At 35.4% G+C, this 15,203-nt stretch overlaps 1 protein-coding gene across 4 annotated transcripts in view; it reads right to left on the bottom strand.

The window, feature by feature from the left end:
- EPC1 (enhancer of polycomb 1) overlaps window positions 1-15,203 on the bottom strand; it is a 107,121-nt gene that overhangs the window by 28,402 nt on the left and 63,516 nt on the right. For all 4 annotated transcript variants that reach the window (XM_086714620.1, XM_086714619.1, XM_025930357.2 and 1 more), the window contains one exon: window positions 3,668-3,827. In XM_086714620.1, coding sequence (XP_086570746.1) covers window positions 3,668-3,827 — 160 coding nt within the window. The remainder of the gene's footprint in view (window positions 1-3,667; window positions 3,828-15,203) is intronic.

Genomic DNA, 15,203 nt, shown 5'->3' with positions numbered 1-15,203 from the left:
GGTGGCTCAGTCAGTTGAGCGGCCGACTTCAGCTCAGGTCATGATCTTGCGGCCTGTGAGTTCGAGCCCCGCGTCAGGCTCTGTGCTGACAGCTCAGAGCCTGGAGCCTGTTTCAGATTCTGTGTCTCCCTCTCTCTGACCCTCCCCCCTTCATGCTCTGTCTTTCTCTGTCTCAAAAATAAATAAACATTAAAAAAAAAAATTAAAAAAAAAAAAAAAAAGAAAACTACCTAAATGTCTTTCATTGGGTCAGTGGCTACACAAATTGTGGTACATACATATTATGGACTGCTGCTTGCCAATAAGAAGGAAGAACTATAATACATGAAACAAGTTGGATGAACTCCAAGGATATATGCTAAGTGAAAAAAGCCAATCTCTAAAGTTTGGACACACAGTGCATGATTCTGTTTATGTTACATTCATGAACTAACATGATTACAGAGATGGAGAACACATTAGCAGTTGCCAGGGACTAGGTTTGGCTATAAAGGAGTAACAACATGGAATCCTGTGGGGATGATATAGTTGAGTATCTTTTTTTTTAATTAACTTGTTTTTTTATTTTTTTAAATTTACATCCAAATTAGTTAGCATATAGTGCAACAATGATTTCAGGAGTAGATTCCTTAGTGCCCCTTACCCATTTAGCCCATCCCCCCTCCCACAACCCCTCCAGTAACCTTCAGTTTGTTCTCCACATTTATGAATCTCTTCCGTTTTGTCCTCCTGCCTGTTTTTATATTATTTTTGTTTCCCTTCCCTTATGGTCATCTGTTTTGTCTCTTAAAGTCCTCATATGAGTGAAGTCATATGATTTTTGTCTTTCTCTGACTAGTTTCACTTAGCATAATACCCTCTAGTTCCATCCACGTAGTTGGATGGCAAGATTGCATTCTTTTTGATTGCCGAGTAATACTCCATTGTATATATATATATATATATATATATATATATATATATACCACATCTTCTTCATCCTTTCATCCATCGATGGGCATTTGGGCTCTTTCCATACTTTGGCTATTGTTGATAGTGCTGTGATAAACCTGAGGGTGCATGTGTCCCTTCGAAACAGCACACCTGTATCCCGTGGATAAATGCCTAGAAGTGAAACTGCTGAGTCGTAGGGTAGTTCTATTTTTAGTTTTTTGAGGAACCTCCATACTGTTTTCCAGAGTGGCTGCAGCAGCTTGCATTCCCATATAGTTGAGTATCTTGACTGAAGTATCTAACACTAATGTATTATCCTGTGAATTTACAATTAGCCAAAATAAAATGTTGAAAGAAATTCAATGGCAGCTAACACCAATTAGCAGACTGTCTTGATTAATATTCCAATGTATACAGCTTTCCAGAGACAACATACTTCAAATTTGTACTAAAAAAGTTTCTTCCCAAATAAGCTACAATTCTGCTGCCATTTTATTACTATTATTTGATTACAACAACAGCAAGGTCAATTCCTTTATAAATATTGCACCTTTTGACTCTTCTGACCGTAATTTAATCCACTAGTTACCACTAAAATGTGTTCTGTGGGTTTTGGTCATCAATGAGCTGTCTATTTGTAAAACATGCATTCCAAATTTTTTTCTGATAGTAATGTTTATGTAAATTGATTAATATAATTTTATTTTACTTAATCCTGCTTTAACCCAAACACATACATTCATATGAACATTACCTGTGGCTGTGGAATACAATGTGGCCCCAGTTAACATATATAGATCTGATGATGATCTATAACTTTCAAACTCCCATGATTTTTCAGAGAACTAATTTTTAGGTTCTAATACTGATCAAATTTGTTTAAAATGTCTGTGCCATAAATATAACTAAACATGTGAGTGGGCAAGAAAGCACATGCCACTTATTTGGTTCAAAGTAACCTTTAGTAAATTGGAAAAAATATATATTTATTTTTCCTAAAGCAAATGAAGAAGGTTACATACAAGTTAGAATTAACATCAAGTTAAAAGGCACCGGCGTGGCTCAATCAATTAAGTATTTGACTTCAGCTCAAGTCATGATCTCACGGTTCATGGGTTTGAGCCCCTAATCAGTCTCTGTGCTGGCAGCTCAGAGCCTGGAGCCTGCTTCAGATCCTGTGTCTCCTTCTCTCTACCCCTCCCCACTCACGTGGTCTCTCTCTCTCTCAAAAATAAAGAAACATTAAGAAAAATTAAAAAAAAATATCAAATGCCAATATAGTACTGATTAAGAGCCAATACAGACACTATGTGTGTTTTTTTTTTCACATTTAAGAAAAAGTAAAATAAATGTTTAGAATTTAGGACAGAAACTAGATCAGACAGAGGAAAGGTTAAATGAGGAAAATAAAATTAATTTTAAATAATTATTCTAAAAACAACACAGATTTATATGGTCCTGAAAAAAGGCTTAGACAGAAAAAAAAAGTTTGGACATTCTGCTGGAAAAATCTCTTAATCATAAAGGTCAACAACATAACAATGAAAGCTGTACAAATTTTACCTAAGTAAACTTTCAACTATGTTTTTAAGTTGTCAACTACTTGAGGATGGAGTAAATGAAATTTAAGTCTCTTAAGTTTACAAGCTCTCAGCTGTTCATCATCAAATGTGATAACTATCAAAGGATTATTGCTAATGAAGAACTTATCACTATCAAGTGAAACAAGTTACCAATTAGAACACTAAATTTAGGGATGCCTGGGTGGCTCAGTCATTTGAGCATGGGACTCCTGATTTTGGCTCAGGTAGATCCCAGGATTGTGGGATCGAGCTTGCTCAGCGCTGAGGTCGATTACGATTCCCTCTCTCTGTCTCTGTCCTTCCCCCTGGGCCACTCTCCCCAGCTCGTGAGCTGTCTCAAATTAAAACAACAACCCCCCAAAATCCACCGAATTTTAAAAAGTAAATAGAATTACAGATCAGAGGTTGGCAAACTATGGTCCAAGGGCCAATACTGGGTTGCCATCTGTTTTTGTCAATCAAGTTTTATTGAAACACAGCTATGCCCATTTGTTTATGTATTGTCTATTGTTGATTTTGCCTTTCAACAGTAGAGCTGAACAGTTGTGACAGACTGAATGACTCTAAAAGGCTAAGATATATACTATCTGACCCTTTACAGAAAAAGTTTGGTGATTCCTGACTTATACTAAGAAGTTCTTTAAGGCTACTCATATTACTATTTCTCAATAGTAAGAAAACCATTTCCACATCTTAGGTATATTCATTATCTGAAAGTAGCATAAGATCATATGTTGAGATGAAACTAAAAACGTAGGATGAAAATGCCATCTTTTTTTGTCAGGTAGAAATCTCAATTTTAAAAGTTGAAAATGGGGTTCCAGTCGTTAAGCATCTGACTTCGGCTCAGGTCATGATCTCACAGTTTGTGAGTTCAAGCTCTGCATTGGGAGAGCACGAGCCCTGGGTGAACACCACTTCTCTCCCTCTGCCCATGGGATTTTCTCTCTCTCTCTGCCCCTCTTACTTGTGCCTTCTCTCTCAAACAAACAAACAAACAAACAAACAAGTTGAAAATGGGCTCTAGTAACTCTTTAAGCTGATGCCAATGAAATGGATACCTAAGAAGGCTTTGAACAGGTAAAAGTAAAAACATGTCAAGTTAAGCAGATAATATAGGAAATATAATTATTAAAAGAGTAATTACTTACGCTGTATGTGAATGAGCTGCTTTGGCATCTTAAATTCCCCAGGATATATAGACTCATAGTAAGCAATATTACTTTCTGCCTCTGGGACTGGTATGACCATATTATCCCTCTTCTCGCCATACACCTGCTGTGCTGAAATAGCCCGCTGAAGATGGTGTTCCTAAAAGAGGAAAAAATAGGTAAGTCTATGTATTTTAAAATAGCCAACAGAACATATACTTTATGAAGAGGTTTTTATTTTAAAAATAGAAGGACTTTAGGGGCATATGGGTGGCTCAGCTGGTTAAGTGTCAGACTTCGGCTCAGGTCATGATCTCATGGTTTATGAGTTCAAGCCCCACATTGGGCTCTGTGCTGACAGCTCAGAGCCTAGAGCCTGCTTCAGATTCTGTCTCCCTCTCTCTCTGCCCTCCCCCACTCGTGCTCTCTCTCAAAAACAAACATTAAAAAAATTAAAGAAAAATAAAAAGAAGGATTTTAATAGCCTTGAAAGGATGTTGACAATACAGTTAGTGGTAAAAACATATTAAGAAGAAACAAGGTTTTGTTAAATACACTGTATACTTTCTCAATTTAAGAAAGGTATTACACTGAAATTGAGTTAAATTATACAAAAGATTCCAAAAAATTGACTAAATTGTTAAAGTTTGCATTTTATAGATGAAATTCAAAGAAAAAGGGTTAAAACATTTAAATTTGTATGAAAAAAGATATGGATAAAAAATTATTCTAATCTCCTTTTTCATAGAATGCTTCATAAATGTGGAAAAATACCTTCATATACATCAACTAATATCTTTTAAAAGAAAGACAGATTATCTCCATTTTTAGTTTATGAAATGGACACATTCAAACCTGGTCTTTTGTCTCTATAACCCCTTATGAATTTCCAGATCCCTTTTGAATCATAGTGGAGTGAGGACAGGGGTTGAAAGCATAGGCTTCAGAGTCTGTGACTCCTGGAAAGATACTTTAGTTTTCTAAATCTGTTTCCTACAGAAAGAGAAAAATAATCTACTTTATAGAGTTGGTTGGAGGTTTAAGTAACATAAGTGTGCCTGAAATGTTTAGTATAATGTGTGGCATATAGCATATAACAGGTACTCAAAATAAACTTTGATTTAGTCACCACACAGAAAGATTTTACCAGTTTGTGATACCACCAGCGCCATAAAAATACCTGTTCTCACCCAGCCCATGTATCATCACTGAATTTTGGTAAATGTTTCATGAAACTGATTTTTAAAAAAATATATAAAATACAAGTTTAAGGACAAAAAAAATTCCAATAGTCTGAAAACAGAGAATTCCAGTCCTCATATTCAGGTAAGATTTAAAATTCAGATAGGATTCTCCTATGCAACACACAGAGCTTTATTTCTAGGGCGCTGGTTCACTTGATATATCCTGGAGATCTTTCCACAAAGACACTTCTACTACAATTTTGCAAAAGCTGCCTTGTGTCCTACTATATGGATGCACCTGACTTATTTTACCAGACACTAATTGATAGGGAAAAAAACATTACAAAACAAAACAAAACAAAACCCTGGAAACAACCTAAGTGCCTACCTTTGTCCCTGAATGCTACAAAAATCACTCCTGTACTGTTACATACAAGACAGCTTTGTGGCTTGGTGAAAGCATCTGTAGGAAAACTGCAAATGAAAGTCCTCAAAGGACACATGGGGTTCCAACAAAATACTGCTTGCAGCATCTTAATGACTCTTTTAAATTTTAAAATCATCCATCTAGTTATTTTAGGTTAATTTCTTTATAAGGATGATTAAGTTTTTCTTAAATTTTGCTGCTGTTTGCTCATTTTCAAAAGTGCTTTTCTTTCTCGACATTTAAATAGATTATTTCTTTTCTAATATTAAGGAAATTGGCCCCAGGTAATAAATTTTCCAAGTATTTTCCTTAAATTTGACTTCTGTTTTTATTTTTTCCATGCAAGAATGTTCTGTTAAATTTATTAATCTTTTTCCTTTATGGTTTTGTCATGTTTAATAAGAGGTATAAATTGTATAGTCACAAACCAGAGTGTACACAAATTCTTTTTTATAATTCAATTTGATCTTTGATTTAGGTTCCCTACTGGCTAATTGTATCTTCTTATACTTTAGTATAGTTTGTTGTCATATCTACTGGCCCTTATCTATTGACACAGGGTGCTTCTGTAAGCTCCAGCTGGGAAGTCAGTCACATGTATACTTTTTCTATTCTCAGATTCCCTTAAATGTTGAGAAAAATTTTCTTTGACCTCTGCCCTGCATACTTATACCAAACTCAAGAAGGGAGTGGGGAAGCAAGGCACATTACTCTTAATTGCATTTTGTTCCTAATTTAGAACAGTTAATCTGTTATTGTGGAGGTGAACATGAGACATATGGTCTTTTTCTTTTTTTGTATAAGGACAGACGATGGCAAGCCACTTTTCCTAATGTCATGCATAAAATCATCTATTCCCTTTAATGATTAAAAATGTGCCAGTATTGGGATGCCTGGGTAGCTCAACATGTGACTCTTGGTTTCAGCTCAGGTCATGACCTCATGGTTTGTGGGATCAAGGCCAGCATCCAGCACCACACTGACAGTAGGAGCCTGTTTGGGATTCTCTCGCCCTCTCCCTCTCTCTGCCACTCTTCTCCACACACACCCCTCTCTCTCTCAAAATAAATAAATAAACTTAAAAAAAAGTGCCTGTATCCTAGAATAAATTTCCCTTGCACTTGGGAGTATTCCTAAACTTTTTTCCTACTCTATCCAATTGTCCCTTATGCCAGATTTAACTGATTTTAAATAGTGTAGCTTCATACTACATTTCATTATCTAGTAAGGCAACTCCTCCCTCATAATTCCTTTTTCAGAATATTCCTGGCTATCTCATTTATTTTTCTAGATGAACCATAAAGAAAATTACTTTCCAGGTGTGAAAAAGAACCCTTAAAATGTTTTGACTTTTATAGGCAATATATAGTATGCTGGTTAAGAACATGGACTTTGGCAACCAAGAGTACTCTGGATCTGAATGTTGGCTCCATGGTTTACTAGCTCTAGGTCTTTAGGACTTGAGACAAGATATTTATCCCACCATGTTTTATTATCTCTAAGTGTGTACATTGTGCACTTACCTTATGGAATTGTGATTAAAATGCATGAAACATACTAACTATTCAACATATGGTAGCAAATATGTATCTTTCATTATTAGAAAAACTAAAGAATGTTCTATATGCTTAACAGTTACCATTTATAGTCTCTGTAGCTTGAACAGTGTCCTGTAGATTTTTCCTTATGGTTTTATCTATTTTCCATAACTATGAAACCAAATTTTTATTTATTAATATTAGAGTGAATACTTCCTGCCCTAAAAAACCTTTTTTTTTTTTTTAATAAAATACTTCCCACAATTTCCTCCTATCTTTAACAGTCAAGAAACTATTTTCCCCCTAATACATGGCTTACAGGGGTAGTGTCATAATGTGTGCAAAATACTTTTGAATGGTTCGATTATAGATACATTTTATTATAGAGTAAAAAATAATACTGCAAAACTAACAAGTTTGGAATCTAGGTTGTTCAGCTTTTCTCTAAGTTTGAAAATTTTTATAATAAAAAGTTAGATGAAGAATAGGGTATGAAGGACCCTAAGTGTGTAGAGTATAAAAGACTTATGGTTAAGTTCTAAGTCTTTCAAAGCATTCCTCAACAACTGGGATATAGCTAGAACTTTATATATCCCTATTTTCCCTTTCCCCATGTATGTATGAGGACTTTAAGACAGGAAGGGGACCAAACACAGGCCACTGTGGCTGGAGCATGGTGAGTGAGCGAGGAGAATAACAGATGCTGTCTGCTCGGGGGATTAGCACCAAATCATGCACAGTCATTGGTCATGTTAAGGATCTGTCCTTTTACTAAGGGCAATAGTGGCTGAAAGGTTTTAAAAGATCACCTTGGTTGCTACATAGATAATAAACCATCTTCTATAAAATGGAATATGTGCAGCCTTTAAATGGCTCAGAATAATATTTAATATGGAAAAAAAACAACTTATTAAAAAGTTGTAAAATCTTTTTACATCTTTTAAAAAGATGTAAAAACTGTATGTTCAGGATATTTGTAGTAATTAATCTTTTTTAAAATAAAAAGATATAATTGAACATAAGCACATTCAGAAAAAAGTCTAAAAGTAGATGAGCATATATATATAAAACAAATCTCTATATTCTTTTATTCCTTTCCCTGCTTTATTTTTTCACAGCACTTACCATCCTCTGACATCTCATATACCTGTTTACTATTGTCACCCCTTTCTCCCCACCCTCCTCTGCCACCCCAATCTAAGCAGCGTGAAGACAGGGATTTTTGTCTATTCTGGTCACTGTTAAACAGCCACCCTAAAACAAGAGCTGGGCACAAAGCATAGTGCTTAAATATTTGCTGAATACATATGTATATATGTATGTATGTATATATGTATGTATGTATGTATGTGTATACACATATACACATATGCACACACATGTATGCACGTGCACACACACATAAAGTTTCAAAGTATAGACACCAAAGAGTTAACAGATTATCTCTAAGTGGTACAATTTTGAAATGCTCTTTTGTACTTTGTTTCCTATATTTTCTAAAATGTAACTATAATACTTTTGGACAAAAAAATATTTGAGTACATTTCACTAAATGATTTTATAAAACACTGTTGATTTCTAAAAGACGTAATTTATTTGGTTCAGTAAAACCTTCCCCATTTAAGTTAGTTTAGTTCAAGAGTAAAATATACTTGTAGCTTTCTAGGTAAAGAAAGTATTTTTAAAACCCAAAACTATATACATCTATTTCTAGGAAACAGAACAAATTACATTACAGTAACATCACATTATAAGTGAAAATGAGATTTTTAATTTGAGTAGGAAGATGTAGAATCGTGAAACCAAGTAACAAATGAATAAATGAGAATGAGTTCTGAATTCAATTCAATAAGTTATTGAATGCCTGGACTAAATACCTAAGACAGATAATCCAATTTTCAATTACAATTTATATAGAAAGTTAGATATTCACTGAAGATAAGATCTGTCAATGAAATTTTTGAATACATCTACTTGCAGCATTAAGTAGGTCAGCTGTGTTCCAATAATTTCAAATAGTCCAGTAAAGAGTATGACAGTTAAAAAAGACAAAATGCTGGATTCTAACCTTAGATTTTTTTTTTTGAACTTTAGGACTTCTGAGAGGTCTTAACATACTAATGGAAATTGTGGTTGTTCAAGAACGGGGATGCAGTCCTTCCAAACTTATGACCACAGAATCATTTTTTTTTCAGAAAATATCTGTTACTAGCTCATGGAGAACTTTTGTAATAGTTTGGGAAATGCTGGTAGAGAACAAAAACTAGAGATACAGAGCAGAACATCTAGGATTAAATTTGTTCATTAACTTAGTCCATATTTATTGAGTGCCAACCATGTGCCTGGCACTGGGAACACAATGTTGTAAATAAAATACACACAGTTCCTAACATTGTAGAGCTTACACTCTACTAGAGAGCAGATACTAATAGTGTTAAAAATAAATTGTACAGTGTGGTAAGTGCTATGAAGAAAAAGTACAGTGTGTTATTGTAAACATAAACAGGAAAAGGATTTCAAGGACAGTATCATTTTCACTAGTGCAAAGCTAACATCTGCAGTAATGGGACATTTAAGCTAACATATGCAGTAATGGGAGTTACTTAAAAGACTGTTTAAAAAAAAAGGGAATAACTATGTTTGAAGACCACTTATACATTTGACACAGTGGGGAGGTAAAATTTATATTGTATTTATATTAAGCACAGTTGCAATTAAAAATTAATCACCAAAGTACCAAGAACAATTATAATTTTTCATAAAATAATAGAGGCATAAATTCTCAAGTTTGGTTTTACAAGGAACAAAGTAAATAAAATTAAATGATCTAAAGAATTCTTTAATATTTGATCCCACATAAAACGGAGTTAGGTTAACTATAACTTATGATTAAGCAAACTTAAAAAGCTTCTTGTACTGCAAGTAATTAAGCAAATAACTTAAAAAGCTTCTTGTACTGCAAAAAACAATAAAAAAGATCTGAAAAGACTGAACAATAATCTTTAGAAAGTTCAGAGGCACATTGTCATGTGTCCATGAAACTTGCTATCATGACACTAAGCTCCATAAGTATTCACTCATGTTACTTCAGCCCGCCTAGTACACAGAAGAGCATGGGTTTTACAGACAGAGTAAGAATACATAAGAATACGTAAGAATCCTAGCTTCCTCATAGACTCCAAGTCCAGCAAGTCACTTTGCTACCTATTTGTATTATTTTGGTTTTTTTTCCCCCTTACCCAACTTGCCCTCTCGTCTCTCACGCAGTTAATGCTTTTTTCTTTACTCTCCTCTTTGTTATTTTTGCTTATCCCTAGAAAAAGGTTGCCCTTTCGGGTGCTTTTTTATGGTCTCTTTGTTAAATGCATTGGTAGTTAATGTGAAAGGGTTAACTGGTTCTAAACAGGGCATGTCACTTACATTTGAGAAGTCAGAAAATACCATTTTTATTGATTAAATGAGAGTGACATTAGCTATGAGTAGATAAAAATTATCTGAAGGGACAGTATTGCAAAGGTCTCTTAAGCATATGCTCTGTGCTTTTGCTCACATGGATGAATGGCTACCTCTGCTGACATTACCATTCACCATGCCCCCGCTCCTCCATGGAAAATTCCCACTTGTTCTTCTAGGTCTATTTTAAATATTTTTTTTTTCAACGTTTATTTATTTTTGGGACAGAGAGAGACAGAGCATGAATGGGGGAGGGGCAGAGAGAGAGGGAGACACAGAATCGGAAACAAGCTCCAGGCTCTGAGCCATCAGCCCAGAGCCTGACGCGGGGCTCGAACTCACAGACCGCGAGATCGTGACCTGGCTGAAGTCGGACGCTTAACCGACTGCGCCACCCAGGCGCCCCTTCTAGGTCTATTTTAAAATTATCTTTCCTCTGCCTCGTCTTAGCACAAATGCTCCCCAGTTTGTGCTTCTATAGTACTACATTCTCTATTTAGAAATTGTGTTGTAATTGTCTATATACTGATCTCTAAAATGTGGACACTATGTTTAATTAACCTTCAATTTTTTTCCTTTAAAAGATGTATTCTCTTGTATTATTTGGGGACTCTAAATTTTTTTTAAGGATGAAGACTAAATACAATTATCTTTATAACCTGTTCAGCATCTAGTACTATATTTTGCTTTACTGCAGACACTCAATACTTTGTTTTATAATATCTAATAAATATTAGCAAACCGAAAAGAGCTATTTAAGGTCATGTTGTACAAATTCCTAAATAAAGATTAAATTATATTCACTTATTAAGTTTTTGTTTAAGCAAATAATGACCTTAACACTTCGACGTAACAATTAGGACCACATTTAGACCCTCTGGGTTAAGAAATTAAAACACGTTATTATAAGCAACAATATATGAAATTCCTTATGGGGAAATAAGTGATTACTAATTTATAAAAAGCCACTTGAGAAATTTAACCCCTGATTATTTACGCATGTAGAACTAGACTCCACTGCTACCTGAACACAAAGGCTGAGCTGCATTACTTTCTCTTCTATTCTCTGATGACATTTCTAAGAACTAAACATCAGTGCCTATTCAGGAATATGGCTTCAGCAAGGACTGTGTAGTTTTCTACATCCAACACCCAACTCACGATTGGCTCATTATAAGAACTTTTTGACTGGTTTCCCTGCTTCCATTTTTTACCATTCTTCATAGAATAGCCAATCTGTTAATATGCAAGGCAAGTCATGCCATTGTTCCATTTAAAATATTCCAGTTATTTCTTACCTCATTCAGAATAAAAGCCAAAGTTCTTAAAACTGCTTACAAGGTCCCAAATGATTTGTATTCCCCCTTTTCTGGCATCATTCACTATTTCCTCTTCACTCACTTTGCTTTTCCATACTAGATTATTTGCTTTTTTCAAACTTAAATAGCTTGCCCCCTCACCTTCAAGTCTTTGTTCAAAAGTCATCTTTGCACAAAGATCATTCTTTGCCAGCCTCCCACTATACATCTACCAGAATGGCTAAACTTGAGGCTGACAATACCAAATGATGGTGAGGATGTGGAATAACTAGAACTCTAATATACGGTGTCACTGAGAAAAAGGTATGGAAGATCTTACCAAACATACGCATTCCACATGCCCAGTAATCTCACTCATAGGTTAAATTTACACAAGCCCACAACAAGACGTGAATAAGACTATTCATATGGTTTTATTCATAGTAGTTCCAAAGTGGACACAACCCAGATGTCCATCAATAGGACAGATGAACAAACCACGGTATAGTAATGTAGTGGAATAATACTCAGCAACAAAAAGGAACTACTTATACATGCAACAATATGAGTAAATCCCCAAAACACCGAGGTGAGTAAAAATAGCTTTATAAAACAGAGTCCACATTCTTTGAGTCCATTTATGTGAAATTTTAAAACAGCCAAAATTAATCTACGGTGAAAAAAAATCAAAACAGTACTTGTTTCTGGGGAGTGGGGGCAAGGATTAATTGGGAAGGGGAATGAAGACACTTTGAGGGATGATGGTAACAATGCTCCATATCTTGATGAGGGTTGGGTTATGAAAGTATATGAGTTGTCAAAATTCAGCTAGCATATACTATTTGTGAATTTCTTTGTATGTGAATTTTACCTCAAAAGAAAACAACAATAAATACTGAACTGTAGTTAATGACATGTATGTTGAAATATTTAGGAAAACATGCACTGATGTCTGCAATTTCCTTTGAAATACATCAAAAAATGGATGGGGAGATGGATGGATAGGAGACAGAGTAGAGTAAAATGTTAACAGTAGAAACTAGCTAGTGGGTATACAGGTCGCCACTGTAAATTCTTGAAACTTCACTGTATATGTTTGAAAATTTTCACAATAAAATGTTGCAAAAAATATGAAATCTCTCTCATCTCTTAACTCTAGAACACTTTATCCCACCCTCTTGTTTTCCTCTATAGTACTTAGCTCCTTGCAGACTACTGAATTTACTTATTGTTTTATTTGTTGTCTTATCTCCTTCTCCTTAAAATATAAGATCCATGAAGGTAGGAATTTGTTTTTTGCTTAGCTCTGCCACAGGTCTAGAACTGTGCCTAACACAAATACCGAAGAAATATTTATTGAATAAATGAGCCAGTGAATTGCGCCAATTATTTAAGGTCCACAAACTGTTCTGGTTTGGAACAGACTTCATAAAAAAACTAAGATTAAATTTCATAAAAGCAAAGAAACAAATTAAGGCTTAAACACATTTGGCTTTTGTATTTAAAATACTCATGTGAATAGTTAAAATAGTTGAAGATATGGATTATTTGGGATGAAAAAGAACAATTCAATTCTTACCATTTTCTACAAGGAATAAATGGTAAAAGAACATAAAACTATAGCCCTCTACCCCTTCTCCCACTTAGAGATCGATACTCTGAAATTACTTTATTTCTAGAGTATAAAACAGTAAAATGAGACCTTTGCTAAGGTACATGTAAAATAGTCCAGTGTTGTTTCTTCTCTGCGGTGTAAAATAGTGTCAACTTAGTCCATTTCTTACAAAATATTCAGGACATAAAGTATTACGTAACATGGTCAAAGGTAGCCCCAGACAAAACTAAGCTCAATTTTGATGCTTGCCTTCTCATTCCTTTTTGTACCCCTTACATCCCTTTAGACTTGGCTTGTGCTGTATTTACTAAGAGCCTGCATGCCCAATGTGCTGACTGGCATGTGAAGGGGAAGGGACTGAAATTAGTTTCTTTCTACTCTCACAGAAGTGATAATCTAAATTTTTTTTTAATGTTTATTTATTATAGAGAGACAAAGAGACACAGAGCATGAGAGGGGGCGCGGGGGAGGGGGTGACACAGAATCTGAAGTAGGCTCCAGGCTCTGAGCTGTCAGCACAGAGCTGACACGGGGCTCGAACTCAAACTGCAAGATCATGACCTGAGCCAAAGTCGGTCGCCCAACCAACTGAGCCAGCCAGGCGTCCCACAGAAGTGACACTCTAATTGGAATGCTTCCCTAAAAATTAAATGTAAAAAGGCTCAAAAAGCTCTTGTTTCTGGTTATAATCTATGCTGATGACTTCTAAGCCTCTGACATATCCTGGAGAGCTAGCTAGTCATCTCTCATTATTTAATACCTTTTAACTCACAAAGTCAAATAAAATACAAACGGTGTTTCTCATTTTGGGAGGTTACTACCCTAAATCAACAGTATTGAATAATCAAATTTAAACTTGTCTAAAACTAAACGTGTTTATATAATCTAATACAAACAAAAGCTATGCCAAGATTTAGTCCTTAGCCCTTGTACATATTCACTCTTGCAATTTCATCCATGATCATGGTGTTAACTGCCATTTGTATGCTGATGACATGATTCGAAACCTTAATTTCTAGCCCAGATTTCTGCTAAACTCTAGGCACATGTATAAAGACCTCTTACTATACGTTCCACAGACATACCTCACAGAACACGAACACGAACATCCCCACCTGCTGACTCTCCAAATCTGTTCTTGCTCTCGTAATACCTAATTCAGTGAATTGCACCATCATGTATCTAGTCACGCAAGTCAGGAGACTTGATTTTTCCATCTCTCTCTTGCTTCCTACTTCCCCATTTCCAAATAAGGCCATCAGATCCTATAGATTTCTCATTCATTTTATGTCTAGAAATTATTCAGCTTTTTTTAATCCTATTGTTACAGTACAGGCAGCAACTAGCCTTCTTACTTCTAGTATCGCTATCCTCTAATTCCCTTCTAACGCTACTGCCAGGGGCCTTTCTAAAAGTTAGATCCCATCATTCTGACATTTAACCCTTGGCTGTCTACTGCCTTCATGAGGAAATTCAAACTTCTTGGCATGGCGAACAGGGTCCTTCATGATCTAGCTCTAGCTAATTCTTCCAGTCTAACACTTTATTACTTTTTACCGATTTTCACACTCCAACCACAGGGAACACCTAAAAGAACTTGTTAGTGATACCTATGTGATATTCCCTGTCTTTAAGTCCATCTAAACCTCTCTCTACTCCTTATAATTCTACTAGGATATCTACCTCTTTCAGAAAGTCTCTTACAGCTATTATATGACACTTTCATAGTGGTAGAATAGAAAATAGGTACAGGTGATTTTTAAAATGTCTATTTCATAAAAATTCAATTAAAATCTTCATGAAATTGAAAACTAAGCAAGTAAGAATTCAGAAAAAAAACTTCCTGGGGCGCCTGGGTGGCGCAGTCGGTTAAGTGTCCGACTTCAACCAGGTCACGATCTCGCGGTCCGTGAGTTCGAGCCCCGTGTCGGGCTCTGGGCTGATGGCTCAGAGCCTGGAGCCTGCTTCCGATTCTGTGTCTCCCTCTCTCTCTGCCCCTCCCCCGTTCATGCTCTGTCTCT

The sequence above is a fragment of the Puma concolor genome, chromosome B4 (genome assembly GCF_028749965.1).
Source record: "Puma concolor isolate L17-30 chromosome B4, mPumCon1.1.hap2, whole genome shotgun sequence".
Classification (NCBI taxonomy): Eukaryota; Metazoa; Chordata; class Mammalia; order Carnivora; family Felidae; genus Puma; species Puma concolor.
Note: the sequence above shows the minus strand (reverse complement) of the source record. Positions and strands in the feature narration are given on the sequence as shown.